The sequence below is a fragment of the Mirounga angustirostris genome, unplaced genomic scaffold (genome assembly GCF_029215605.1).
Source record: "Mirounga angustirostris isolate CCGP_5_RB_7025 unplaced genomic scaffold, mMirAng1.0.hap1 SCAF_3, whole genome shotgun sequence".
Lineage (NCBI taxonomy): Eukaryota > Metazoa > Chordata > Mammalia > Carnivora > Phocidae > Mirounga > Mirounga angustirostris.
The window spans coordinates 80,228,757-80,256,755 of record NW_026991711.1 but is presented as its reverse complement, the minus strand read 5'-3'; the positions used below and the strand labels follow the sequence as shown (position 1 = coordinate 80,256,755).

The following is a 27,999-nucleotide window of genomic DNA, read 5'->3' as shown; positions in this document are numbered from 1 at the left end:
GGAGCTCGGCCGCGGGAGGTGCGCCTAGGGCTCGCGCCGCCGCCGCCGCCCGATCGGACCCCCGCCCCGCGCGCGCTGCCACCCAGAGGCCGGACCCCGAGCCCGCCTGCCGGCGGCACCACCACCCGCGCCATGACCGAGGTGCGTGCGGGCCCCCCGCGCCGACCCGGACCCGCGCAGAGCGGGTGGAAGACGAGGCGAAGGAGGAACGACTGGCCGTCTGGATTCTGCGCTCCTGACCAATGCACGGCTCCTCTCCCTTCCCGGAGCTGGCTGGGGTGAAGACCCGAATCCAGACGCTGTGGGAAGGGGCCCCAGGGGTCCTAGGCCGGCTCCGATGTGGCGCGTGGCGCCGGCCTGGGGGTTACACGGCCGCCCTGCCCGGGATTGGGATTCAGTGGGCACGTTCCACCCAAGAAGCGGGACACACGCCGTGTGTCCTGGAGGGAGCAAGATACTAGGGAGACCCTGGGGCTTGGAGGGGTCTTGTCTCGAGTTGGAGGAGGTAACTTCCCCCACCTTCCCCAACCCCAGGGTGGGGTCACCCTGAGGAGATGCCGGCAGGGCTGTGCTACCCAGCCTTCCCTCTACACTGGAGGGGAAGAAAGGAGAGAAAGGCCTGGGAGTTGCTGTTTGAAGGTGGGGAAGAGAGAGCCTCTCCACATCGTGCGACTTGCTCTCTCTAGAGGAGAGAATGAAGGGGGGGGGGGGCTCCCTTCCCTGTAGGTCCCTGACCCACAGAGAGAAGCGCTCGACACCTCTTCAGAAAACCCATCTTGGACCAATATTGTACCTCTGCTTTCCTTTCAGAAAACACTAGAAATTTACTCTGTGGAGCTCAGTGGAATGAAAGACATCGAACAAACAGACAAGGGGAACGGCAAGGAGAAGTACAGAGGCCTGAAGAACTGCTTCCAACCCAAAAAGAATCACCGTAAGGAGGAGCTTACGAAAGAACTGGATCTGGTCAGTTGATTTGGTCCTTAAGCCAAATGGGTCCACTGCCCTTCCCCCTGGAGAACTTGCCCCTATAACCTACCTCTTAACAAAAGAAAGATCAGTCTTAAGGATTTGAAAATCCCATGAGATTTGTTTCCTAGTTTAAAATGAATGGTGTGATAATATCTGCCCAGGGGTCAGAGGCCTTCTGCAGGATTCCTGCATTCTAGTTGTAGGCACTCCCAGGTAGAACTCTGAGGGAAGCGCCTCAGATTCCAGTCCCCACAGGCACAGCCCAGACCTCTCTCCTTCCTAGCTGTTTCACTGAGATATCCCTAACCAACTGCCAGTTTTTAGCTGATAAGGGAAAACTACTGGAGCTGGAACCATGCAGGAGGAAAACAAAACCACTAAACCTTGCTAGGTTTCTGGCTATGTATGCCCCATGAGAAAGAATAATTTCACTGTTAAGAATATTGGGCTTGGATTCAGAGGACCTTAGGCTCAATTAAGTTCCACTTCAGTGATTGGTAACTGGGAGCAAACTACCTAGCTTCAGTGAAGCTCCATTTTCTTTATGTAAAGTGGGAAATAAACAATTTGCATGGATGAGGGAGGGGGAAAAGTGAGACAAGAGTAAGACTATTTTGTAATTTATGCAATTTATAATTAAATTATAATTTATAATTAGTAATTTTGTAATTTATGGAAGCACAATATTATTCCTGTTAAGGAAGAACTTTAGAGTTATTAAAGCTGGCCACCATGGGCAAGATCTGCCTCAGAACTGAAACGTGACAGGTTATGTTTCAGGAATGTCAAGGGGGGAACTTCTACACCAAGCTTGAAGTTTTATAGATCGTCCCTGCAGTTCACTGCAGACTTGAAAACTGTCACTGTTGGAGCAGACAGCAGTGGTGTGAGTTCACGTGGGCTACAGAGCCCATTGTTAAATATTCAGGAATTTGGCAAGTTGATTGACACTGAGTTAGCAGCTTGGAACTTGGTTATGGTGAAAAATCGGTAAATGCTACAAATCAGAGTTTTGTATTTATTTTTCCTGGAGAGCTTGTTAGACATTTAGCAGCACAACACTAGGCATTTGCCTATGTATGTTCTGACAGACAGTTAAGAACACAGCCCTGAAATAGGACTGACCTGAATTCAGATCCCAGTTTCATTGACATTCAGTTCCTACTTCAAAAAATAAGAATTAAAGACAGTGCCTACCTGTTGGAGTTGTTAAAAAGGTTAAATGAAATAAAACTGGAGAAAGACTTAGCACAGAGCCAGGTAATAGTCGTTCTTATTTCCTACGAATCTCTGGCATTTAGGATTGAAGACATATCTAGTCTTCCTTGAAATTGCTACTTATAACATGAATATATATCCATTCTATCATAAGCCTGTTTATTATGAAGAGAATCTCCCTTCTTTGAGCATTCTGTGAAGATATATAATATAGAAAGATGGTTTTCATAGTGTTAGCTAGTGTTCCCCTGCTTCCCGGCTGAGAGAGAACCATCTGTCCTTCTTCTTTCCCAACATTCTCACAAGAATCCTATAATTTGATTTGTGAACGCCTACTGGGATGCCCTCTGGCACATTAGAACCTTGACAAGAATGAAAGGATCCCTGGCTGCTGAATGAACAGGCTGATAATGTCGGAAGCCTGAGCCACAGGATGCCGCCCCGAGCTATTCTAGTGCTGGCCAGCAGAGGGCGCCACAGGCACCCACCATGCCTCCTGCCCCAGGCTCTCCTCACCAAAGCCAGGGCTGAAGAAGGAAAGAGTCTGCCTCCTTCTGCCTCACGTACAGGCCCCTTAAAGTCTGAGGTCCAGCCATGCAAACAATGGCTCTAATCACCTGTTACTTGTATCTGCCCAGAATTTAGCACACTGCACAAAACTGTGTCTTAATCCTTTGAATCCCCAGCAATATCTTTCAATCAATATTGGTACAATGACTAAATGAATAAAGCAGAATCTGGCTGAGGAGAAGACAAAATAATTTTTTAATTGGAAAATCTAATCTCTTAACACAACAGGTAACCTTTTTTGCATATACTTAAGAAAAGAGTTGGTTCTAGTACCCAAAGATTCACAGTATAAATCTTTGTTTCAGATGATCAGAGCTTGAAGAATCCTGAGTGCTAGGTTTTCTAGGTGGGGTAAAGAAGGCTTACTTACCCCTGGGTTTTCAGAGACAGGAAGAGGCTTCTAATCCTGTAGCCCAATGGCTCTCAAGGGACAAGATAGGAAGAATTTGGCCCCCATGGGACATTTAGTGAGGTCTGGAGACATTTCTGCTTATCACTACTCCAAGGAGGGTGCTAGTAGGTGGCCTATAGTGGGTGGAAGCCACCTCCCCCCCAACAAGGAGTTATTGGCCCAAATGTCAATAATGCCAAGGTTGAGAAACTCTGCTTTAGTCTAATGATTCTATAACAAAATTAGCAAGTGTGGGCCATACTGGTATTTATTTGGCAGTTTTAAACCTGCAGGGCTTCTCTAACAAGTGAACTCCTTGAGTCTCAAGTACTTGATTAAGGAAAGGCTTGCTTCTCTCTACCAGACACTGCCTGCCCAATGGAGGGCTCCATGGGTAAGGAGTTGTCAGATGGGTCTGGTCTGGTTTGGTATTGCTCATCACCATCAACTAATCCCAGAACTCAGGTCTGAACTAAGTATCCAGATCACTAGCACCCAGACAGCAGGCAGGTATGCTAGAACTTGCATGTGCTGGAGATCAGATTGAGATGAAATGCATTGCTTTGTTCGTAAAAACTAAAGACAGCTAATATGTAGTAAATGACAAATTCAGTCTGAACTCAAGGGATGGCCAGAAAATCCCCTGGCCGGTGAATCAGAAGAGTTTCTCCTGTAGCAAGACTCTCTCTTCCCTCAATGCAATAACCACCTGGCACAGAGGCTTTTCTCGTTCTCTCCCTCACTCTCTGGCCCCCTCCTATCATCAGTGCTTCTCTCAGTTTTCCTGGGCTGGGCCAAGCTTAGGGTTTGAGTATTTTGGAATTATTAATGCACTCTCTTCTTCCTTTCATGGACTTTAGGATGACCACAAACTCAGCATTAAGGAACTGGAAAAGAAATATGGTACAAACATCATTACAGTAAGTCATCAAGGGATTGGGGACTGGGAAGAGAAGCCCTGGGACTATGCAAAGGACTGTACAAAGCTGTGTGCTTAGGGTGTATGGAAAATTCAATGGCATCTTTAGGATGAAGCAGCAACCTTGAGAATGCCAGTCACCCACACGCCCAGCACGTGAGAGAGGGCTGGTTGACCTCAAGAGCTGGCGTGTCTGAACTAAAGCCCAGAGTCAAGCCCCTCTGCTGAGCTGGACGCCTGGCTATCAACATTTCTTTTGATTGTAACTGCAGGAAAGCCGTGGTATCCCCAGAAATGCTCAGACACTTCCTTATGGTCATGGTCAGAGGTTGCTTTAGATCCCAATGTCCAGGAAGTATAATGGTCTTATCAAAGAATGGGGAAAACCAATGTTAAAAAGCAACCATCCACTACATCTAAAACCAATGATGTAATGTATGGGGATTAACATAAGAATAAAACAAAATTAAAAAAAGCGCAACCATCCAGAGTGACAGTCTTATAACCCTGCTCGTCCATCTCTTCCTGTGAAAAGGCGCGATGACTCCAGGACATCCTGGTGTGCTCTCAGGTGTCTGGCAAATTCCCCCACCACAGAAGGACTGCTTTCTTGTGTGAATTCAAACTCAAATTAAATCTCAAAAGTTTTGGTGTCTTGACATCAGGAGATTTGGATACATCTGTCCAAGTCAACAAAAAGACTTACTGTGAGCAACGCACAAGACTGGCAGTGAGAGGGCCAAAGAGAGGCAGGTGATCCCTGGTCTTAAGGAGGAAGCATTTCAGCAGCGGAGGCAGGGATGTACGAGAGTAGCATAACATCCAGTCTGTTTGACTTAGACGGCCAAGAGAGGTCTAAATGGTGTCCTGAGTGAGTGACAGAGTCTGACCAGAGGAGCCAGAATGGGCTCCCTGGATCATGCAGTGTTCGAATCAGGACATAAGAGGAGGATTTGGGTTTAAGCTAGCAGAGTACCCAGGAGACCGGAGAGGACAGTCTGGGGTTTCTGGGAGCTAATGTGTGTGGAAAGGGGAAGGAGTGGATAGAAAATGAGACCAAGGAGAGGTAATTTGGGTGAAACCATCAAGTACTTCCATATTAAACTAAGGAATAAGGACTATATTAGTTACACACAATTTCTAAACAGGGAAGTGATTTAAATAAGATTGGCTTTCAAAAGGTATTTCTGGTAGAAGATATATACAGATACAGGTAGTAGGTAGGTGGATAGATTTTTTTTTAAGTGGGAGATGGAAGGGTCTAGAAGAATGAGACAATAACCCAGGAATATAAAATGAGGAACTGAAACAAGGCAGCAGCAGTAAGATGGGAAGGGAAGGGGACAAGATTCCAGAGATGTTTCAGAGAAATAACTGGTAGGACTTTGTTTCACTGGGGTATTTGAACAAATTCCTGATCCCAGTTACCAAGGTAGAGAAGCAAGAGGAGGAGATTTGGTCAGGTGGTCAACAGGGCCATGGCGGGACATGGGGCTGAGAGATTAGAGAAAACAGCAGGAAGGAGATGGTGATGAATTTTATTTTGACTACAAGTTAGTGACTTCAAATCCAGTTATTCAGCAAATATTTGAGCCTGTATTACAGAACAAGCAGGACACCTTATAAAGGACACGAAAATCAACAAGGATAGACTCTTTTTTAAAAAACATATCTTATTTATTCATTTGTCAGAGAGAGCACGAGCAAAGGGAGTGGCAGGCAGAGGGAGAAGCAGACTCCCTGCTGAGCAAGGAGCCGGATGCGGGACTCGACCCCAGGACCCTGGGATCATGACCTGAGCCAAAAGCAGCCACTTAACCAACTGAGACACCCAGGCGTCCCAGAGTCTTTTTTTTTTTAATTAAAGATTTATTTTACTTACTTTAGAGAGCACACATGAGTGGGGGGTGGGGCAGAGAGAAAGGATCTCAAGCTGACTCCGCATTGAACGTGGAGCCCAACACGGGGGTTGATCTCACGATCTCAAACAACCATAAAGTAAGGCCTGAGATCATGACCTGAGCTGAAATCAAGAGTAGGAAGCTTAACCAACTGAGCCACCCAGGCGCCCCAAGGATATAGTCTTTAAGCTGTCCTTTAAGTAGCTTACAACATGATTAGGAAGAAAAAATAATGACAAGACTTTCTCCATATAGGATAGTTTGTGGGGGAAAAAACCTTATGAGTCACAATAGAGGATTTCAAGGGCGGTGGAGGGGCCTCTGTACCCCGTGGAGGGCACGCTTACCAGGGAGGGCTTCTGGCAAGAAGTGACCACACGTGGGCTTCAGAGTTGGGTAGAATTTATAACTCTTCAGATGAACAAGAACTTAGAACTTGGAGTGGATATAGAGAAAAGCAGAAAGACACCAGACTTAAGGATGAAAAATTAGCCGGTGCAATATGTAGAAGTTCCAGAACAGAATATTTTCTGGATAGTTACCACATTGCCCTTAACCTTGGCGATTAGCTTTTGTATTTTGAATCCTCCTTAGCCAAGTTACTCCTACCTCTAGATAAATCTCCAAGAAACTAAAATGCCTTAGTAGAGTCTAATACAGTGGCTCTGGAGCCAGGTTGCCTGGTCCCATTTACTAGCTGGATGATTTAACCTCCATCTGCCTCAAATTTCATATCTGTAAGATGAGGATAATAATTGCACCTTCTTCAGAAGGTTATTTTGAAGAGGAAATTAGCAAATATACAGAGTACATTGCCTGGCTGATACTAAGCATTAATATTAAATGCTCTTTTTAAAAAAGTGCGAGTTGGGGGAGGTGAGGCATCATCCACTTTTCCCAGGCCCTTCTTGGGCATGGTAACTCCTACCCACAACCTGCAGAAAAATGACATCCAATCTGAGGGAAGAGAAATGTCTAATCCCTGTTTGTTTTTGTCTGGCTTTCTCAGGGTCTCTCCAGTGCCCAAGCTGCTGAGCTCCTGGCTCGGAATGGGCCCAATGCCCTCACTCCTCCCAAAGAAACACCGGAGATCATCAAGTTCTTCAAGCAGATGGTGGGGGGGTTCTCCATCCTTCTGTGGATAGGAGCCATCCTGTGCTGGATTGCATATGGGATCCAGTACTCCATGAATACATCCTCATCCCTAAACAATGTAAGGGGGACTCCTTCCAGGGTTTGCTAAACTAGTAATGGGGAAACAACCATAAAGTAAGGCCATTAGTGGGCAGAGCAGTGGGCTGCAATCAGGAGTCTACACTGATCAATCACTGTGCAGGTTTGGGAAAATCAGTAATTTCGCCAGCTGTAAAATACAAACCATAGCTGACTTTCTGATGTCTCAGAGGCAGTATGAGCATGAATTTTAAAGGGAGAGAGAGACGCACTGTAAGTTCCTAAGGGGACAAAAAAGATCTAGATCCATGTGAAACATTTTGGGTTTCTCTCTCCTCAAAGCTAATTGTGTCCCTTTGACATGGGGAGCATCTCTGCCTGCTGCTAACAGTACCAAAACCAAAAAACTGACCCGGCCAGCATGGGGCTAAGAGAAAGAAGCCAGATGCAAAAGGCCACATACTCTTTGATTCCATTGATAAGAAATGTCCAGAACAGTCACACCCTAGCGACAGAAAGCAGATCAGAGGTGGTTAGGGCTGGGGGCAGGAGTGGGAAATGACAGCCACTGGGCAGTAGCGGTCTTATTGGGATGATGGAAATGTCCTAAAACTAGCTTGTGATGATTGTTGCGAAATTGTGTAAATTCATCAAAAATCACTGAATTATACACTTTAAATGGGTAAATTTTGTGACCTGTAAATGACACCAGAATACCACTGCCATGTCTCTCACCTTCCCATGGAGAGCTCCAGCCCTAGGACCTGGCTCATTCCTGATGCCTGTTCTTCTGATTGATGCTTCTTCTCCTTACCCAGGTATACTTGGGCTGCGTGCTTGCCTCGGTCATTATTTTAACAGGGATCTTCGCTTACTACCAAGAGGCAAAAAGCACCAACATCATGGCCACCTTCAATAAGATGATCCCGCAGGTGAGTGGCAGCCATCCCTCTCTGGTCTCCACATGACTTCAGATGAGGAAGCATCAGATAAGGAGGAGAATGGGGCCTCTGAGGCAGAGGGTCAGTGCTCCACCCATTGCTGTCTGAGAAGTCTTAGGCAATCTTTCTGAAGCCCCCTTTCCTCACAGAGTTTTGAGATAATCAGGGAAGTAAGATACAGGAAAATGCTTAGTCAAAAGCAAAACAGGACAGAAACATCAGTCATCGCACAACATCTTCTATTACTGCTCTTGAGCTTTGGTGAACTGTTCAAACAAAAGTAATTCAGGTGCTTCCAAAAGTGAGTTGTAGAAGTTCGGGAGTATTCCCTGGTAGCCAAGGAGGTCAACCTACAATTCTTTATCTGTGACCATTTTTGCACCCATTTTGGAGTCTCTCTGCATGTTGCCCCAAACTGCTGTCAGTGAGGGATGCCCACTGCTCCTGTCTTCCCACAGGACCCCACGTTAGGAGTCCTCTAGGGAGATCACACACCACTATCAGCACAGTGGGAACACCACGCTGCCCCTGGCCCACAGAGCTGCCAGCTGGAGAAGGTTCTGGATGGAATCGTCCATGCTAAGAAGTGGGAGATCTGCCTTCTACTCTGTTAAAGTCTTCCTGACCCGAGCAAGAGTATTAAACCCTTTGGCTCAGCCATCGGCGTTCTTCCTGGACATCCCAGCCAAGATCATTCATCCTTAATTGTCCCTCTCTCTGTCATGCTTGGGGCTGTCAATTTGCTATATCTGCCCACAGCAGCGTTTTCTGGTTCCAAGAATATCTCTAAGAGTTCCTCCTCAAGAAAAGATAGTTCTTAGTGTCTTCAGGCCCCAAGTAAAAGTCTTTTGTTGCATTTTTGCCATTCTGACAGCTGTGCCTTCCAGTGCCTCCATTCCGGAGATGTGGGGAGATGAGGATGGAGGAGAGTTGGCATCACTCCAGGATCTGAGGCATCTGTCACTGTTTTCTTTCACAGCAAGCTCTTGTCATTCGAGATTCAGAGAAGAAGACAATCCCTGCAGAGCAACTGGTGGTGGGAGACATAGTGGAGATTAGAGGAGGAGACCAGATCCCTGCAGACATCAGGTTGTTGTCTGTTCAGGGCTGTAAGGTAAGCGCCACAGGGCACCCCAAAGATCACGCCGATAACTAGCTGCCATTCTGTTGTCTTTCTAGATCTCAGTGTGACTGGGACAGGGAACAAGATGCCCAGTCTTGAACTTTTTCCAAAATTTCTTCTAGGTAGATAACTCATCTCTCACTGGAGAATCTGAACCCCAGCCCCGCTCCTCTGAGTTTACCCACGATAGTCCCCTGGAAACAAAGAACATTGGCTTCTATTCTACAACCTGTCTGGAAGGTAAGTCTGCCTGGTTCCCATGACTCCATGCACCACCCATATCACCTCTCCCCTGCAGGCTTTATGCTCTTGTCTCTTTACCATCTCTTGCTACAAAGCTTTTCAAGGACAAAACATGGAACTGAAGAGCCCAGAGAACTTTGTAATGTTGTGTGCTAATTGATCATGTAAACCAGCAAAGAGAAGACTATAAGCAGGCTATGGTCCCCTCGTAGCTGAGGATCCCCGGAATAAAATGTCTACTTCACCTGTAGGCACAGCGACTGGCATGGTCATCAACACGGGCGACCGCACCATCATTGGTCAGATCGCCTCACTGGCTTCAGGAGTCGGAAATGAGAAGACACCCATTGCCATTGAGATCCAGCACTTTGTTCATATCGTGGCTGGAGTGGCCGTCTCCATCGGCATCCTTTTCTTCATCACCGCAGTATCCCTGAAGTATCAGGTCCTGGACTCCATCATCTTCCTCATTGGCATCATTGTGGCCAATGTGCCTGAGGGTCTCCTGGCCACTGTCACTGTGAGTCCGTGCTGCTAGGTGGCCTGTCCCCTGACCCTGTTAACACATGGCATTCTGCTGTGCTGGGTGTGCGCCCACCGTAAACTGCAAGTCTCCTTCATCTTCAGAACAACACTCCCTCCCTGTCAGGGGACACCATGGGACATTCTGAGGAGACTGTTTCTTAGAGAGACAAACAGAATTGTGATATTGTTAACATTTTTAACACTGTCCTAGAAAACTTTATATTTTCATTTTTAGGAGCTCTATCTGCAAATTGCACATTATCTTTCTCCTTAAAAGCTCGGTAAGATAAAAAAAAAAAGTAAGATCTAGATAAGACAGACACAAACCACCACTTACAGATTTTCAGGAAGCCTGACACCTTCTCTACATTTTCACATTTCTTAAAAAGAAAAAAGAATCCTTGGCAGTTTCTACAACTGAGGAACTTAGGCACATTGTTTACTTCCTACATTTAATAAAAGGATTATGGCATAAAAATAGGGCTTTATGTGGTTTATCAGCCACTGGGTCAGCTTTGCCGCATCTGTAACTATACCTCTGTCCTGAAATCAGTTCGGCTCCAGCTGCTTCTACGTTATGGAGCCTGAGTTCAAAATGATGATTTTTCTCAAAGCTTCTTCCTCTCTCTCTCTCTCTCTCTCTCTCTCTCCTGTCTAGGTGACTCTGTCGCTGACAGCTAAACGGATGGCCAAGAAGAACTGCTTGGTGAAGAACCTGGAAGCAGTGGAGACCCTCGGCTCCACCTCTGTCATTTGCTCAGACAAGACTGGGACTCTGACCCAGAACAGGATGACTGTGGCCCATCTGTGGTTCGACAATCAGATCTTCATAGCTGACACCAGTGAAGACAATTCAAGTAAGTCTTCTGGAACATTCAGTGTGGCCCGAAGCTATGGACTCTAGCAGAGGGGGCCGCGCAGAACATGGCAGCATTGGTGTGCAGTCTCAGAGAATTGGTTGAATAGTATGGATATTAGGTCCAGGACCCACAGCATCACTGTTCTGTTTTCCAGACCAAGTCTTTGATCAAAGCTCTGGAACCTGGGCCTCCTTATCAAAGATAATAACATTGTGTAACAGAGCTGAGTTCAGACCAGGACAAGAAAGCGTCCCCATCATGAAGGTAAAGCTTCAGTATATATTCGGTCTTAAATCATAGCCAGTTTGAAGTCACTTCCTCTGTTCTGATTTGGTACTTGATTTAAATCTCTTCCACTGAGTGAAGTTTGTACTAGTAAGAGAAAGTCTGACTCACAAGACCTGCAGAAAATTTTCTTCACCCTAACTTGCTTCGAGAAATCACCGAGATGTCTAAAAGTCCTCAGAACAGTGGTTTAGGTCTATTGAAAAATCTGTCTCATTCCTGAAAATGAATGTACCTTTAAGTTACTTTCCTTTACAAGCAAGTAGATATAATCAAAGTTCCTTTATTACATAAGTGCCATTCACTGACGTTTAAAATATAATTGGAAGGAAATAGAAGCCTTGACCTTAGAACGTATTCCTCTTGGCAGCAGAAGCGGTGCTAAGGGGCCCTGAAATGTTAGCATATACAAAAACAAACTTTTCTTTCTCCCCCTTCCTCTTCCCCTTCCTCTCTCTTCTCCCCCTGTCCTCTCCTTCTGAGTGAGTCACTCAATCTGTCTTCTCCTGGCTTTTCTATTTGCCATCTGTTTCCTTCATTGACTCTTTCTTTCTTGTACTTTTTGTTTGGTTGCTTTTCTTTGTCAGACAGCTCATCAATTCTCTTCTTGGCCCATCACTTCTCTGTCCGTATCTTTCAAATCCTTATCTCCAGTTCTGATTTTTCACCCAAACTCCATGGATCTCCAATTAGCTGTGTGTTCCCACTTGAAAGTTTTGCCATGTTAGACTCTGAACAAATTACACTTGCCACCTTCCACCTGTACCCAACCTGGCTCTAAATCACTATCTTGTCCCTTTTCTATTTTTCTATGACATAACCATTTTAATTTATCATCCAGTCCAAAATTTTTGGAAGTCATCTTTAACTTTCTTCTTTCCTAATATCTAGTGAATCACCAAGTCCTATTATTCTTGCTTCAAATAAATATATAATTTTACTTTTCTTTTATCACCAGTACCTTACATCTAATTAATTATACCAACCTCTTGATTGGCCTCCATGATTCCAGTTTATCCCTCCCCCCAGTCTTTCTTGCATACCAGTAATCTTCCTTAAATACTTCTTTAGATGAACTGCTTCACCTAACTTGGCTCAAAAACTTTCCATGCATCTGTTTTCTGCTGCTCGAGTTTTGGACCTTGCCTGCCTTTCAGGGCCCTCTGAATCTCTCTGCATCCTCCATATCCACCTGTACACTCAGCACTTACAGTGGAACTCTTCCACTTCATGCCTTTATTCATGGCATTCTGATTTCCAGAAGGCTTTCTTTTGTTCCTTTGTCTGCCAGTTATCCACCCGTCTTTCAAGACTAGTTCATAGCTGGTTTTTTCATGGAACCCTCCAGGTCTCACAGAGCTCAAACTGTTTCGAATTTCCTTAATGCCAGTAAGCAGCACCATTCAGTTTAACACCTCCACCATGGTTCGGTCAGTGGCTCATTGTGGTGTAATCGTTTGTTAGATACTGAGCTTAGTCAGGCCGTCTGCTGGCTCATTGAAAATAATCACAAAAGAATCAGATTATGTGCTACAAATATTTGTTTTCTCTTGATTCTCAGAGAGTTGTGGCTGGAGATGCCTCAGAAACTGCTCTTTTGAAGTTCTCAGAGGTCATTTTGGGTGATGTGATGGAAATTAGAAAAAGAAACCACAAAGTAGCTGAAATTCCTTTTAACTCAACCAACAAATTTCAGGTGAGTTTTTCCTCACAACTGAATCTTTGTTATCATAAGAATGGCATTTCTACCTGTAAGTGTCCTTTGGTTAGTATGTATTTTGAATGATATTTGGCTTCAAAAATTGCCTTCAGGGATGGAGGGCCTGGGCATCTGGTAAGCCCAGAACAGGTTTTCCTTGCTGGCCTCTTTCCTTTGCCAGAAATAGGTAGAGAAAAAAGAAAAGTGAAGATCTTGTCAGGGCCTGGCTGTCCCTATGAATGATTGATCTATATTATACCCCCCCCACCCCCCCACCCCCACACACACGCCACCTCCACCCCCACCAGGTAACTTGCACAGGTGAGGGGCAAAAGCCATATCCTAAAGGATAAATGAAAAGTGGGGGATTGGGGAGAACTAACATTTACTGCTCCCTTAATCTGTATCTGGTTCTCTCACTTAATCCTCACGATAAACCTGAGGTAGGATTACTTAATCTCAATTTCTAGGTGAGGAACCAGGTCCTTAGGAAATGTTGATGTGACCAGAGTTCCCAAGCACCTAAGTGGCACAACAAATTTTCACATATATTTTCAACTCCCAAGGCCATGCTTTTTCTACCACCACACAGAACAGTTTAGCTTGGGCCTTGTGAGTAAACCTTGCCCTTACCAGCCCCATATGCAGTTGACAGGGACCTCCTTTCTACCCATTGCTCAGGAAGAAAATGGCCATCATTGCCTATCTGTCTTCCCTCATTCCAGGCTGGCCAACGGTCAACTAGCTCCATCCTCCGCAGGGTGGGACAAATGACAGTTTGTAGCCCAGTTTACTGCTGCAGGTGGGACTTCCCATAGACTCCAAAGCCCTGAGAGCAGGGCCTTGTGACTTGGTCTTTGCGTAACAGGAAAGTATATAAATAAGATAATCATGTTTGTGTAAAAGTTTCTGGTGTTTACCCACACATTTCGTTTGGATGGCATTTAGGATTGGGAAATAACTGTTGCAAACATCTCTGTGGATAACAAGCCAATGAAGAATTGCAGTTAGCCAAATAGACAACTAAAAAATGTATGAAGTAAAATATTAAAGCCAGTAAATCAGGTCTCTTGTTCAAAACAGACGTGAAAATAGAATGAGTAATGATCCTAAAATAACAACAGTAATGATAGTTATTATATGCTAATTTCTACATGTATTGAACCACTCAATTCTCTCAACTCTACAAGGTAGGGAATGAGGAAACTGAGGTACAGGGCATTATCACACAGCTAGTAAGGGCCAGAGCCAGGATTCAAGCAGACCCAGGGAGTCTGTGCTCTTAAGGAGTAGATCGAATTGTCTTCTAATCAGGAACAAGACTCAGAATCCTGCTGGGGCCCCATCTACTCTAGTAAAGACTTCCCTCATCATGTGAGAAATGAGAAAAAGCAGGCTCCATGAGGCTTCATATACTAAATGTTGAAGTGGAGAATAGGCTACCCAGAGTTGGGACTAGATAGGAGGACCTCTGCGGGTTCCTACAGAAGAGGTCAAAGAGCCTCTCTGGAGGCTGTTAGTGCCCTTTTATATCTACACATGAGCAACACTCAAAAAAGAGTCTTTGATGTTGTGACCTTGGAAGGTCTCTGGGGTATCATTCAACCAAAGGCAACAAAGTGGAAAGTCTGTGTCTTATTGATTTTAGAATAGCAATTCCCCAAACTGAGACCAGCCCATAAAAATATTTCCAATAGTTTGTGGCAAACTGGAAAATTAGGACAGTATTTTATAAAGTTCTGTATAAGGATGAGTGTATTTAATTTAAAAGATTATCCTTTATATGGGACCTGACTAAGGCAGGGACTCTGGAGCCTACTAGCCTGAATTCAAATCCCAGCTCAGCCACCTCTTAGGGCGTGACCTTGTTCATGCCAGTTAACCCCTCTGTGCCTCAGTTTCCTTCCTTGTAAAAGGTGATAATAATAGTACCCATAGCTGTAGGGTAGTTTCGAGAATTAAATGAGTCAATGTGTGAAGCACTTAGAAGAGTACACACTATGAAAGTGTTTATTGTTTCTACTTTCTAAATGTTAAAATATCCTATCTTCGAGAAGATGATAGTGATAATAGATGGGAGGTTTTGCTTTGGTTTTGGTCAGTTAGTTGGGGTTTTTTTAATGTGTTTACTTGGCCATTAAAAACAACAACAAGAAGAACAACAACAAGAACAAAAAAACTATGTTTGCCCTCTACTTTTTTATTTTTTATTGTGCTCCTCTCTGGTATCCAGAAGGCTAAGAACTACTGATTTAGAATCAACTGATAGACCCAAAATGGTAGGGTTTTTTGTTTTGTTATGTTTTTTTGTAACTTACTCATTCTCTTTCAAACACTCCAGCTTCCTGAAATTCCTTTTGAAGGCTTACCTGGTATATAACAGCTTCCATAAGACTTAGCCATTTTATATAACTTTTTTTTTAGATTTTTTCTGATTACCTTATTAGGATGAATCTGGAAATAGAATCAGTAGATGAGAGGATATTGATATTAAAATTGTGTTACTTAACTGTCCTGAAAGCCTGTACGTGAGAGTGTCTACTTCCTCCACCCCTACCATTTTCCTTCACCTCCAGGCAGTAAAACTGGATTAATTTGGAGCTGAAGAGGCATAGGAACTCCTGCTGCCCTCATGCCTGCCTGAGCTCAGAATAGCTTGGGACCCAAAAGCTGCTACCCATGATAGGGAGGTAGAGACAAGAAGCAAGAAGAGGTGGCTCACAGTCCCCGGACCCCTACAGGCACCACAGGAGATCTGGTTCAATACACAAGACTTCACAGGGCAACAACCACATCTGGCCTCCCTAAAGCAACTAGTTTCTGTTTGAAAGATGAGATCTACTTACTTTCAATTCAAATTCAGGGTGCCGCTCTGAGCAGGACCAAGTCTAGATCTCTGCATATTACTTGACCACAAAATAAAAAGGATAGAACATGCCTGTAGTGAACACTCCATTTCATGCCAAGGATAAGTAGCCTAATGAGAGAAAGGGATGTCTTTAATTTTCTTGTCATGTTGCTACTTAAGAGATCTGTCCAGTTCAGGCCCTTATGAGTAAAGATGGTGTCATTATTTAATGGCAGGGAATACGTAACACACTCAATTCCTTCCCTCCCAGCTCTCCATACACAAAACGGATGACCCCAATGACAAGCGCTTCCTCATGGTGATGAAAGGGGCCCCTGAGAGGATCTTAGAGAAGTGCAGCACCATCATGGTCAACGGCCAGGAGCAGCCCCTGGACAAGAACACAGCCGAGGCCTTCCACACAGCATACATGGAGTTGGGAGGCCAGGGGGAGCGCGTGCTGGGTGAGCTCTTGGTGGCAGAACCCTTACCTGTCACCTGTTGGGTGTGAGGCTCTATGCCAGGTCAGGGCACAAGAGGAGACAGGCTTATTGTTTAGCTGAGTAGCTATGCATCCACATGAATCATAGAAAGAAGAATATGATAAACATACGAGAATATTATGTGGTAGTACTGAGGAGGGTGGGGTGGCTTCCAGATAAAGAAAATCTGGGAAGATTTTATGGAAGGAGTTACATTTTAAACTGGACCTTGCACAGCAATTCTTGAAGGGAGGTGAGGAAAAATATTTGAAGTAGAGGGAACAACATAGGCCAAAGCACAGAGATAGAAATGGATGGGGTGTGTGCTCACATTATGAGTGAGCCAGTCTGTGTGGAGTGTTGCAGATAGATGAGACGGCATAATCCTAGGGAATGGGCAGGAAAGATAGATTGGAGGGCATAATATAGAGTGCCTTATGTGGGTGAGGAACTGGGATTTCATTCCACAATCAGAGAGAGTCACAGAAGGCTTTGGGGTGAGTGAACCAATCAGAATTAGAGTTTAATTCTTGGCAGGAGCAGGGAGAGGAGAGGCATGGGTGTCAGGAGGAGGTGGCTGCCCTTGTTCAGGTAAAAGAGGGTGGGAATTTGATCCAAGGCACTAGGAAGGTGACGGAGGGGGCAGATGCAAGAGACTTCATGGAGGCAGAACTGGTAAGACTTAGCAACTAGTTAGAGGAGAAAAATAAGTTTAAAATAATGTTGAAGTTTCTCACTTGCCTATTAGGGAGAAAACACTGCCAGTAATAGAGACAGGGGTTGTCAGAGGTGGAAGGAACCATAGAAATACAGCCACTGGTAGGAACCTTATTGTGGTAACTTAAGTGGTATCACAGGGTATGTTCTGTCCTGAGAATCTGGGTTGACAGAATGGCACCTGTGAACTACAGAATATGAATTCAAGGTAACAGAAGTTCACAGTTGATGATAAGGCTCATTAAACATCATAAAAGTTCTTGCCAATAGAGATGGAGTCTGTGGAATGTGTGTTTCTAAAGGATATTTGAGCTTGTAAAGCAAATGAAATAATTAAATGAGGTGATAATGCTTTAAGCATGTCTTAAATAGCCCACAGCACCAGGTAGTGTTTTCAATGCAGGATTGATACCCATCTGACAAGAATCGCTCTAGGAACCTTGTGTTTGACCTCTCAGACTCTGTGCTTTACTGAAATGTGTGAGGCAGTGGGGCATGCTGAGAATAAATTTGATATAAAAGCTGATGAGAAAGTCACATGATCTTAGGAGTCCCACCAGACACAGGAATCCCTTCTACCTTAACTCAGATGCCTTCTGAGTAACAAAAGGTTCTCCATTCCTAATGGCCTTTCTCTCACACTTACCTTGATTAAAGAAAGACCAAGCTTCATACCATTCTCCTGGTGGTCCAGATTCTTTCCCCAGTTTATGCAGCAGCATGTGCTGTTTTCTCGCCTCAAATGGCCATCCCATCCCTAACCCTCCCTTCTCCCTGGAAAACTTCTAACTCCTCTCTCAAGAGTCAACTCACATGTGACCTCCTTGGGGGAGTCTTTCCTAATTCCCCAGGTGGCTGTTCTCTATAACACTCACTATGGTGGGTTTTTTGTTGTTGTTGTTTTTTGTTTTTTAAAGATTTTATTTATTTATTTGACAGATAGAGACACAGTGAGAGAGGGAACACAAGCAGGGGGAGTGGGAGACGGAGACGCAGGCTCCCTGCTGAGCAGGGAGCCTGATGTGGGGCTTGATTCCAGGATCCTGGAATCATGACCTGAGCCGAAGGCAGACGCTTAACAACTGAGTCACCCAGGCGCCCTCACTATGCTTTTTTATGCTTTACCTCTTTATGTCTCTGTCCCCACACTAAACTGAGACATCTTCAGAAGCAAAGGCCACCCCCTCTTGGTTTCTGTATCCCTAGAACATACCAGAAAATCCAGTGGGCACACAGTAAATTACTTTTGGATGAAATATGTCCTTCCTAATTACAGCGTGCATTTCGGAATTGAAAGAATAAAACGATTCTGGTATACTCTCAAATATTAGTAAAATAGTAAAGGAGTGTGTGAAAATGTTCCTCCTTTTCTTTTATTTCTTATCCTAATTTCATTGACTCCCAAATTCATGTGCATTCCAGGTTTCTGTCATCTCTACCTGCCAGCAGACGAGTTTCCAGAAACTTACACATTTGATATAGACACCATGAACTTTCCCACATCTAACTTCTGTTTTGTGGGGCTCTTATCTATGATTGATCCCCCTCGCTCCACTGTACCTGACGCAGTCACCAAATGTCGGAGTGCGGGGATCAAGGTGGGAGTTATTTTCTTGACTTAAGAAGTCCTCCATTTATGTTGTCTAAGAATGTTTGCCATCAGAGATAGTATTTAAGTCTCAAATATCATAATCCCCCACTCCCTTTTTATCTCAACTTTCACTATACTAAGATTCTAGTAACTGTCCCAGTCAAGGCAAAATACTGTGTCAATGTGGAACAAACCACAATAGTGACTGCAGTGAGAAGGCCATGAATTGACTTCATCTTGCCCTAGATTATGATAGACAATAAAAGGTTTTATTACTTAATCTTAAGGTTCAGCCTCCAAAATCCATTTGCCTTCATATTATCAAAGCCAAATATTAATTCCATTACCATGTTAATATCAAGACTGTTGGAGCAACATGAGGCTGTCTCAAGTACACATCCCCTAGCCCTTTCACAAGTAAGGTAACATCCAAGGGAAAGGGCCTCCTCTAATGTCAGAGTAGGACATGTAAGAAGCTTAGAAGCAAGGATAGATCCAATGAGATCAGTGTGTTCTTCAGAGACAGTTTTGTCTTTGATCTAAAGATCAAGTTGTCTTTGATCTAAAGATCAAGAACTGCCCATAAGGGCAAATCACTATAATCCCTAGTTACATTCTACCAGGTCATGGTAGAGTAGGTGATACTGTCTGGCCAGCCGAGTTTCTCATTGTCCACATGCCTTTCTCATTGTTTGTGTTCTAGGTTATTATGGTTACAGGTGATCATCCAATCACAGCCAAAGCTATTGCCAAGAGTGTGGGTATCATTTCGGCCAACAGTGAGACGGTGGAAGACATTGCAAAACGCCTCCACATTGCTGTGGAGCAAGTTAACAAGCGGTAAGCACAGAACCAATGTAGCCGAAACTCAAGTTCTTATCCAAGTCCTTATCCTTGTTAGTTCTAAAGAGCTGTGCTATCTGGAGCAAATCCCCTTTTTGCCAGACACTCTCTCAGAGTAATGCTAGGCTGTATTGGTACCATGAAAATTACCCGTGATGTCTTCCTTATATGAAATTGAAAAACCCAGTGGAGTAGATCTGAAAACTTCAGTGCCACATCTAGAGTGAGAAAAACTGAAACAAAATTTATATGAAATTACTTGCCATTGATCCAGTTGTATAATCAGGAATATTAAGAACCCTCTGTGTTTGGTGCACTCCCTTAGTGCTTATTTTGAGTATTTATTCAGATGCTTCATAATGTGTAGCTATGTGAACATACGGTAGCAAATAGAATGAAAGCTTCCTAATGAAAGACTTAGTTTTTCCTTCTGTCTCCTAATTCTTGTAATCATGTCTGTCCTTTAGTCCATTCACCCATTCATTCACTCATGTATTAATTCTTTCAACAATTGTTTTTTTTCTTGTTGTTTTAAAGATTTTATTTATTCATTTATTTATTTGAGAGAGAGAAAGAGAGAGTGAGCACAAGCAGAGGGACAGGAAGAAGCAGACTCCCCACTGAGCAGGGAGCCTGATGCGGGGCTCGATCCCAGGACCCTGGGATCATGACCTGAGCTGAAGGCAGACGCTTAACCAACTGAGTCACACCAGTGCCCCTCAACAATTAATTGTTGAGTGCCAACAATATACCAGGCACTGTCCTGGACACTGGAACTGTAGTAGCAAACAGACTAGACACTATCCCTGCCCTTGGGGAGCTTTCCATCTAGGCAGAGGGACAGAAAAATAAAAGCTACTTGTGATGTGGTAAGTACAGTGGTGTGATAAGTACAGTGAAGGACACACAGAGGACAGGGTTCAAACAGTGGGAGGAGTCCAGAGTCACCTGGACTGTTGACAATTTAAACGATCAAAGACTCCAAAGTCTCAGTGTAAAAGTAAATGCCACTGGCTTTATTATAATATCGTATTATAATAAAGGGGAAGGGAGAGACCAGTGAACCTCTTCTAGTTTACCCAAGCATTTATACCTTTTAGAATACAGAGCTGTCGGACGCCTGGGTGGCTCAGTCGTTAAGCATCTGCCTTCGGCTCAGGTCATGATCCCAGGGTCCTGGGATCGAGCCCCACATCGGGCTCCCTGCTTAGCGGGGAGTCTGCTTCTCCCTCTCCCTCTGCTGCTCCCCCTGCTTGTGCTCTCTCTCTCTGACAAATAAATAAATAAATAAAAATCTTTAAAAAAAAAAAAAAAGAATACAGAGCTGTCAGTTAATAAATTATTACCTGGGCAACAGTTACCAGTTAAGACTACCACACAGAATTGTAGCTTCTGGGCACAATAACAATATCTGAAGTCTAAGAGTATTCCAACATTCCTTTGTGTAAACAGCATTCATCGACAAAAGCTTTTTGGAACTTTTCTTAATTTGTTTTATTTATTTATTTATTTAAATCCAATTGGCCAACATATATAGTACATCATCAGTTTTTGATATAATGTTCAGTGATTCATTAGTTGTGTATAACAGCCAGTGCTCATCACATCACACGCCCTCCTTAATGCCAAAAATAATAGGATTATACATATCCATGCAACTCACCTCACTGAACAGGAGATGGGATAGATAAATTTGTTAATGTTTTTAGCTATCCACTTTATCAGCTGTACCTTTATGATCATACACTAACTGTACTTTTGCAGTTGTGGGGAGAAAGGACAAACCCTTTTCTTTTTATCTTACTTTTATATATATATTTTTTTTTACCAGAACATAAGAACACCTATAGTTTGAGTCAAGTGCTAGGATTCCGGTATTTAGCACCAACAGGAAAACACAAACCTAAAAAAGCTCAAAACAAACATGTATAGAAAAAGGCATGCAGTGTTTTGTGAGTAGGGGTATAACATAAGATTTGAAAGCTAAAATGTGGAGTGTTAGCTAAGGGAAGGTGAGGTGAGAGATGCCCATTCCTGGCAAAGGGGAAAGACGGGTGAAGGCCCAAGGGCACTGGAGGGGGTTGGAGGCTCAGGGCTGGGAGTCCCACGGGCTGCAGGGGGAGAGCCAAAGGGGAGGTGAAGCTGCAGCTGGCCTTGCAGACCAAGTGAGGGGCTCTGGGGTCTGCTTTAAGTGCAGTGGAAAGCCTCTGAAATGTTTTAGCAGGGAACAACACAATCAGATCTGCATCATTAATAGTTTCTAGAACCTTACTTTCATCAGCAGCAGACAATAGTTTTCCTCAAAGAGGACCTCAATAAATTGTTCTCCCTATGCGGCTCATTGCACAGTAGACACTATAAATCTGAAATAAGCAACAACACAGAATTGTTACCCATGTGTGTTGGCATAAGCTGAATTCAAGGACCCAAAACATTTGAACAGGAAGTTTTTTACCCTCTTTTTATTCCTTAAGTAAAATATTGCCCCACAGGTGTTCCCACCCATTCCCACAAGCAAAAGACTTATTCCTATTGTATGATATCAGAAAAGGGGCCTTAACTGTTTTGCCTCAGTTTATTGTCTTGAAATGGAGAACAAAGTGTCCCCAGAACTCATAGCCCCTGTCATCCCACTAGAGTATTAGTGTCAAGGACATTGGGCTCCCGGTAAAGTCAAAGAGGCGTCAGCCCACTTCCTGCCCAGAGCAGTGTTTCAGCCTAAGATCCAACCTTTGGCCTCACTCAGTTCTTTCTGGCCCTTCTAGGGACGCGAAAGCTGCGGTGGTGACTGGCATGGAGCTGAAGGACATGAGCCCGGAACAGCTGGATGAGCTTTTAACCAACTACCCAGAGATCGTCTTTGCCCGGACATCCCCCCAGCAGAAGCTGATCATCGTGGAGGGCTGTCAAATGCAGGTGGGTGGACAGCAGCACCCAGAGAAACTGTCACTGTCCTGGGGAAATGCAGGGCTGAGATCTGGATCCCAGATCAGGGCTATGACACTTTTTAAACCTCTTCAGAGACAATTCTTTGCCCGTCTTCATCACTTTACATTTCTACCCTCTCAGGGGGCTGACCCCCCACCCTCCTTTGAGATCATCCTGCATGCAGGGCTTTCTGACAATGAAACATTTGGTCCTGTGGTAGGTGTGCATATAGAAAGTTTTGAAAATGTAAGATATAGAAGAAAAAATGTAAAGACACAAGATATAAAAGATCCACTTTAGCCTGCCACACACTATGGTTTTAATTACGGAACACATCTTGTTTGGAGTTTGCTGTTCTTGCTTCTGGGATTTCCCGGCTTTATCTTTTCCCCAAAACAGACCGTTCATTTCAGCTCCACTTGGCCCACATCCTCCAGGGGAAAGGGAGACTATGTTGATTTTGTCCTACCTGTGACCCCTTAGATCTGCTGACTCCCATTTTCTCATGTGTCCCCATAGAATGCAGTTGTCGCCGTGACAGGGGATGGCGTTAACGACTCTCCAGCTCTAAAGAAGGCAGATATTGGGATTGCCATGGGGATAACAGGTTCTGATGCAGCCAAAAATGCAGCCGACATGATCTTGCTGGATGACAACTTTGCATCTATAGTCACAGGGGTGGAGGAAGGTGAGTGAGGTCTCAAGTGGCCTTACCAAGACAGCGGTCACCTGGGGGATCAAAAGCAAGTCCTATGAGAGCAACATCTTTGCCTAGGTCGCCTGATCTTCGACAACCTAAAGAAGACTATTGCTTACACCCTGACCAAGAACATTGCTGAGCTGTGCCCCTTTCTGATCTACACCACTGTTGGGCTTCCCCTGCCCATTGGCACCATTACTATCTTGTTCATCGACTTGGGCACAGACATAGTAAGTAGCACTAAAGGGAACAGGATCTGATAACTGCCCCAAGTGATGGCAACTTCAGGGACATTACCTGCAAGGGCAAGGAGATGGACTAAATCAGTGCTCCTTAAACTTCGATGTGATGGGGCCAGAAGGTCTACATTTCTAACATGCTCTTAAGTGATGCCAATTCTGCTGGTCCACCAGCCGCACTTCAAAGCAAAGGACTAAAGAGATCTGTCAAATGTTTGGAAGTTAAAACCACTTCACTTCCTAGAAGAGCTTTTCAAGACATGAGCTCTTTACCCTCCCCCCAAAAGAGGCCATTGGTCAGTTTCAGCTCACATGCCTCCCTTCCCTCTTGAGAAGATAGAGCTATCACTAAATAGCCCGTGTAACGCCGGGGCCCAGTGGCCAGTGTGATAACGCACAATTGCTCCTTGTCAAGTAAAAGAATCTGTGATCTAGAAGCCCCTCACCTGCACTCAGTTAGAAGTAGCAGGTATTAACACACGATCAGGCCTCATATTGACCTACAATAATGTCACTAAACCCTCCCCTCTTCTGGTATGTGTCCATTTAAGAAATTATCATGACAGTTACCCATATGGCTCCAGCTTACACAGGCAAAGGGGGAAAAAGGCGGGCGCCTGGGTGGCTCAGTCGTTAAGCGTCTGCCTTCGGCTCAGGTCATGATCCCAGGGTCCTGGGATCGAGCCCCACATCGGGCTCCCTGCTCCGCGGGAAGCCTGCTTCTCCCTCTCCCACTCCCCCTGCTTGTGTTCCTGCTCTCGCTATCTCTCTCTGTCAAATAAATAAATAAAAATCTTAAAAAAAAAAAAAGTAATCCTTAAAAAAAAGGGGGGGGGGAAGGCAATGGAGCGAGCTGAATTCACAATGAGAATGCAGCAAATGGCGCCTCCTACCCTCTTGTTTGGTAAAATACCCAGGCAGTCAACACATTGCAGAGAGACTAAAGATATCTTTGCCTTAGAGGGGAACCGGGGTCCTCATGCTTTACAGTCAGATCATTTTCCAGGCTCTTTCAATTCACTTCTTTTTCTCCACTGCAGTGCTTCTTGCATCACCTGGGAACTTGTTAGAAACGCAGATGCTCTGGCCCCAGCTCAGACCTTGGGAGAGACTGGAGGTGGGAGGTGGGGCCCAGCGATCTGACCTTTAACAGGTCTTCCAGGTGGGAGGACCTGTGAGAGAACCGCTGTGATCCAGTGGCATGCCTAAGGAGGAGAGGATGGTAGGGAAAATCTGCCCCAGAGGAGAAAAGTTTTTAGAGCTAGTTTAGAACTGCCAGCACATGGTGATAAAAAAGCAGACTGATTTTTAAAGCCAGCCGTTTTTAAATTCTCTAGAAACCATGAACCCCCATTGCCTACACCCTGGACAGACCGGTTCCATAACCCTACCACCCCCGCAGTCTGCCAGCCCCCCGCCCACCCTGAGGCCCCCGGCTATGCCACTGCCATTATCACTCTCTTGGTACAGCACAGTTTTGGGGGGCTAGGCCTCATGGACTGTCTCCCCCTCTAGATCCCCTCCATTGCCTTGGCTTATGAGAAAGCTGAAAGTGACATCATGAACAGGAAGCCTCGCCACAAGAAGAAGGACAGACTGGTGAACGAGCAACTTGCCATGTACTCTTACCTGCACATTGGTATGACGGAGGCATCGCTGACCTGTCAGACAGGGACCACCCGAGAATTCATTCCAGTCAGAAACTGGTTTTCCTTGTGGGGCAGGCTTGCAATGGGAGGAGGAACCGAAAGGAAAGTGAGCACAGGCGCAATTCCGAAGTCATTTATAGAACCTCTGCCCTTATTTCTTTTGTGCTTTTAGGCCTCATGCAAGCCGTGGGAGCTTTCGTGGTGTATTTCACTGTGTATGCGCAGGAGGGCTTCAAACCCAGCGCGCTCATTAACGTCCGGGTGGAATGGGAAAATAGCGATGTGAATGGCTTGGAAGACAGCTATGGACAACAGTGGGTAAGGGCAGGAGGCTCTGCCTTCAAAGTCCTGCAACGTCCTGCTTCTCCCCTCCTCTCACTGTCTTGCCCAGACTGATGCAGAACTTCCATTTCCCTGGAGAGCCTTAATGAGACAGAGAAGGTGAAAGTTTTCTCAGTTAATAGGGCCTGTGGGCCCCTCTGTTACACTGGTTTGGCCTTTGCCAGGACTCGGCCTCCTCTCTCGAATTAGATACCTTGAGCTCGCTTTCTTACATTGGCTTTGCAATTGATATGGAAGAGTAGCCCGTCCCACAATACCCATGGTGGGGCCAAATCAATTAAGTTAGCATCTTTCCCTACTCAACCGAGTAAAGAAAAAAAAGGTTCTTTCCAAACACAAGGAGGTGATCCTCTGTCAATCTTGGTGAGGTGGGGAGAGAGTAAAACTTTACAGAACTACGTTGATATCGTCCTGAACTTTTCCCTCTGGGGTTTCATGGTCTCCTTTTTGTCTGTTGACAGACATGGTACCAGAGGAAATACTTAGAATGGATGGGCTATACGGCTTTCTTTGTTGGCATCATGGTCCAGCAAATAGCAGATCTAATCATCAGGAAAACCAGGAGGAACTCCATCTTCCAGCAGGGTCTCTTCAGGTACTGCCCACATCCAACCTCATAGTTCAACCCTGGGCCTTTGATGCAGGAATGCTGAGGGTTAGGCCTATAATACATGAGGCCTTGACTCCACTGGGTGTGTGGGCCTGTCGCCATGTGAATTCAGAATCTGTTTGCTTTTATGTGTCTTGCAGAAGTAAAGTCATCTGGGTGGGGATTGCCTCACAGATTATCATTGCATTAATCCTCTCCTATGGGCTTGGAAGTGTCACAGCCCTGAGTTTCACAATGCTCCGGTGAGTTCCTCTTCAACAGTGGACAGGAAAGAGCCAGCCGTGTTCTGAGCTGTCACAGGCTAAGTAAACATTTAGAATTCCAGTGGGTTATTTCCCCTCCAGGCTTTCAAATGAGACAAAACCAAATCAATTCTATCTTAGTCTATCTTAGATTTTGACCTGCTAGTTTTCCCAGAAGAGGAAATGGGTTTTCTAAACTTCACCATCCCATCTCCACCTTCAGCCAATAGGCCACATCAAAGGCAGATATTGCTTCTACCAGTCGCAGTCCAGTTTAAATAAGAAGCTTTCCAGTTTTATGATGTATGACCCAATGGATGTGTTGTTCTTTCCAGTAGGGCAGAGAAAATGACCAAGAAGCTCTCTGTCCATTGGCAGGGGGCTTGGCCCTTTCTTTGGATGCATTCCGACTTACCTTCCTCCCTTCTGCTTCCAGGCCTCAGTATTGGTTTGTGGCTGTGCCATTTGCCATTCTGATTTGGGTGTATGATGAGGTGCGGAAACTTTTCATTAGACTCTACCCTGGAAGTAAGTAGTAATGTGATTTTTGAGACTCTGTTTATCTACTTCAACACACTACTGATTTCTCAGTAACTTTTTTCTACCTCCACAGGCTGGTGGGATAAGAACATGTATTATTAAGCCCACCTGACTTCCCAAGCCTCCCAGTTGCACACTGGGGATGTTCTTCATCTTCTGGCTGCATCTGGGAGACTGCTGCAGTAGGGACTTACCAAAATGCAGAAAGAGAAGGCAGAAAAGAGTATGAAAGATACCCACTGAGGTTTTGTACTTTCAAGCAGATATTCAACTGTTTATATACGATTTGCTTCTCTATATCCATCTCCTTGTTCAAAAATATGTGAATTTCAAGGGAAGAATGACATGTTTATATGTATATAAAGTTCACTCACGTTAAGTAGTCTTGGGTAATCCGGCCACCTGCTCAGATCTTCCTGCTAGATAAGATTGCTCAAACCTCCATTCCATACCCTATTAAAAGTCCAGTGACCTTCCTAGATTCTGTGAATTCCCAGAGAGCTTATAATTTCATAGTCACCTTGCTTAAAAAGGGTTAATTCAGCTGAAGGTTTGCAAGAGGTAGAAGTGATGGCAGGTTTACATCACAGCAACATGGACAACCTCAGTTTTGACTCTCAGACATCCTTCTTTACGGTCCCCAGTCACCCAGCCGCATCCCTGCTCATCCCATCCCTCACCACCTCACCAGTCCTTTGGCGCCCTCCCTCCTCCCAGCTGGACTCCTCCCTCCCTCCCACGTTGCTCTCCACCCCACCGCCAACTCCAAAACTGAGCTCCACGTCCATTTTGCACATCCCAGCTCCAGATGCTCTCCCATCCCAAAGAGGTTTTCATTTACCAGGATTCAGCCTCAATAGAGAAGCAGTGGGGTTTAAAACAATAATATTTATTTCACGTAAAACGGTTGCAAAGCACTCTCCGGCACTAATTTTATGCCAGTTATGTTTCAGGCTTTAACTTCGCTTTATTCACATGTGACACATACATCCATGTTGACAGCCCCTAGGAGGCCTCATTTTTAAGTAAAAGATGTTTTATAAAACCCAGTCTAATTGTTGTATTTTAATTAATTTGAGTTTTTCAACATTTTTTAAATTTTTTTTTAAAGATTTTATTTATTTATTTGACAGAGAGAGAGAGACACAGCGAGAGAGGGAACACAAGCAGGGGGAGCAGGAGAGGGAGAAGCAGGCCTCCCGCGGAGCAGGGAGCCCGATGCAGGGCTCGATCCCAGGACCCCGGGATCATGACCTGAGCTGAAGGCAGACGCTTAACAACTGAGCCACCAAGGCGCCCCTAATTTGAGTTTTTCTAGAATGCATAGCATAGGGCACAAAAAAATGAGATGTGATTTCAATTTTTTTTTTTTTTTTGCTTCTTTCATTTTGCTTTTCTATGGAAGGTCTAAAGATATAAGATATAAGATTTACCTTCTGAACTCCCCT

The 27,999-nt window shown here is 44.8% G+C and overlaps 1 protein-coding gene across 1 annotated transcript; it reads left to right on the top strand.

The window, feature by feature from the left end:
• Positions 1–9: 9 nt before the first annotated feature.
• On the top strand, positions 10–27,283 carry LOC123840652 (potassium-transporting ATPase alpha chain 2-like). The gene is made up of 23 exons (XM_064585773.1): positions 10–141; positions 811–966; positions 4,012–4,071; positions 6,981–7,184; positions 7,963–8,076; positions 9,065–9,199; positions 9,331–9,448; positions 9,703–9,971; positions 10,635–10,833; positions 10,991–11,100; positions 12,683–12,817; positions 15,940–16,132; positions 18,290–18,465; positions 19,162–19,298; positions 22,067–22,217; positions 22,749–22,917; positions 23,005–23,159; positions 24,684–24,807; positions 24,990–25,135; positions 25,621–25,754; positions 25,910–26,011; positions 26,448–26,539; positions 26,625–27,283. The coding sequence occupies exons 1-23, from the start codon at positions 133–135 to the stop codon at positions 26,651–26,653; spliced, it is 3,117 nt and encodes a 1,038-aa protein (XP_064441843.1). The 5' UTR covers positions 10–132; the 3' UTR covers positions 26,654–27,283.
• Positions 27,284–27,999: the final 716 nt, after the last annotated feature.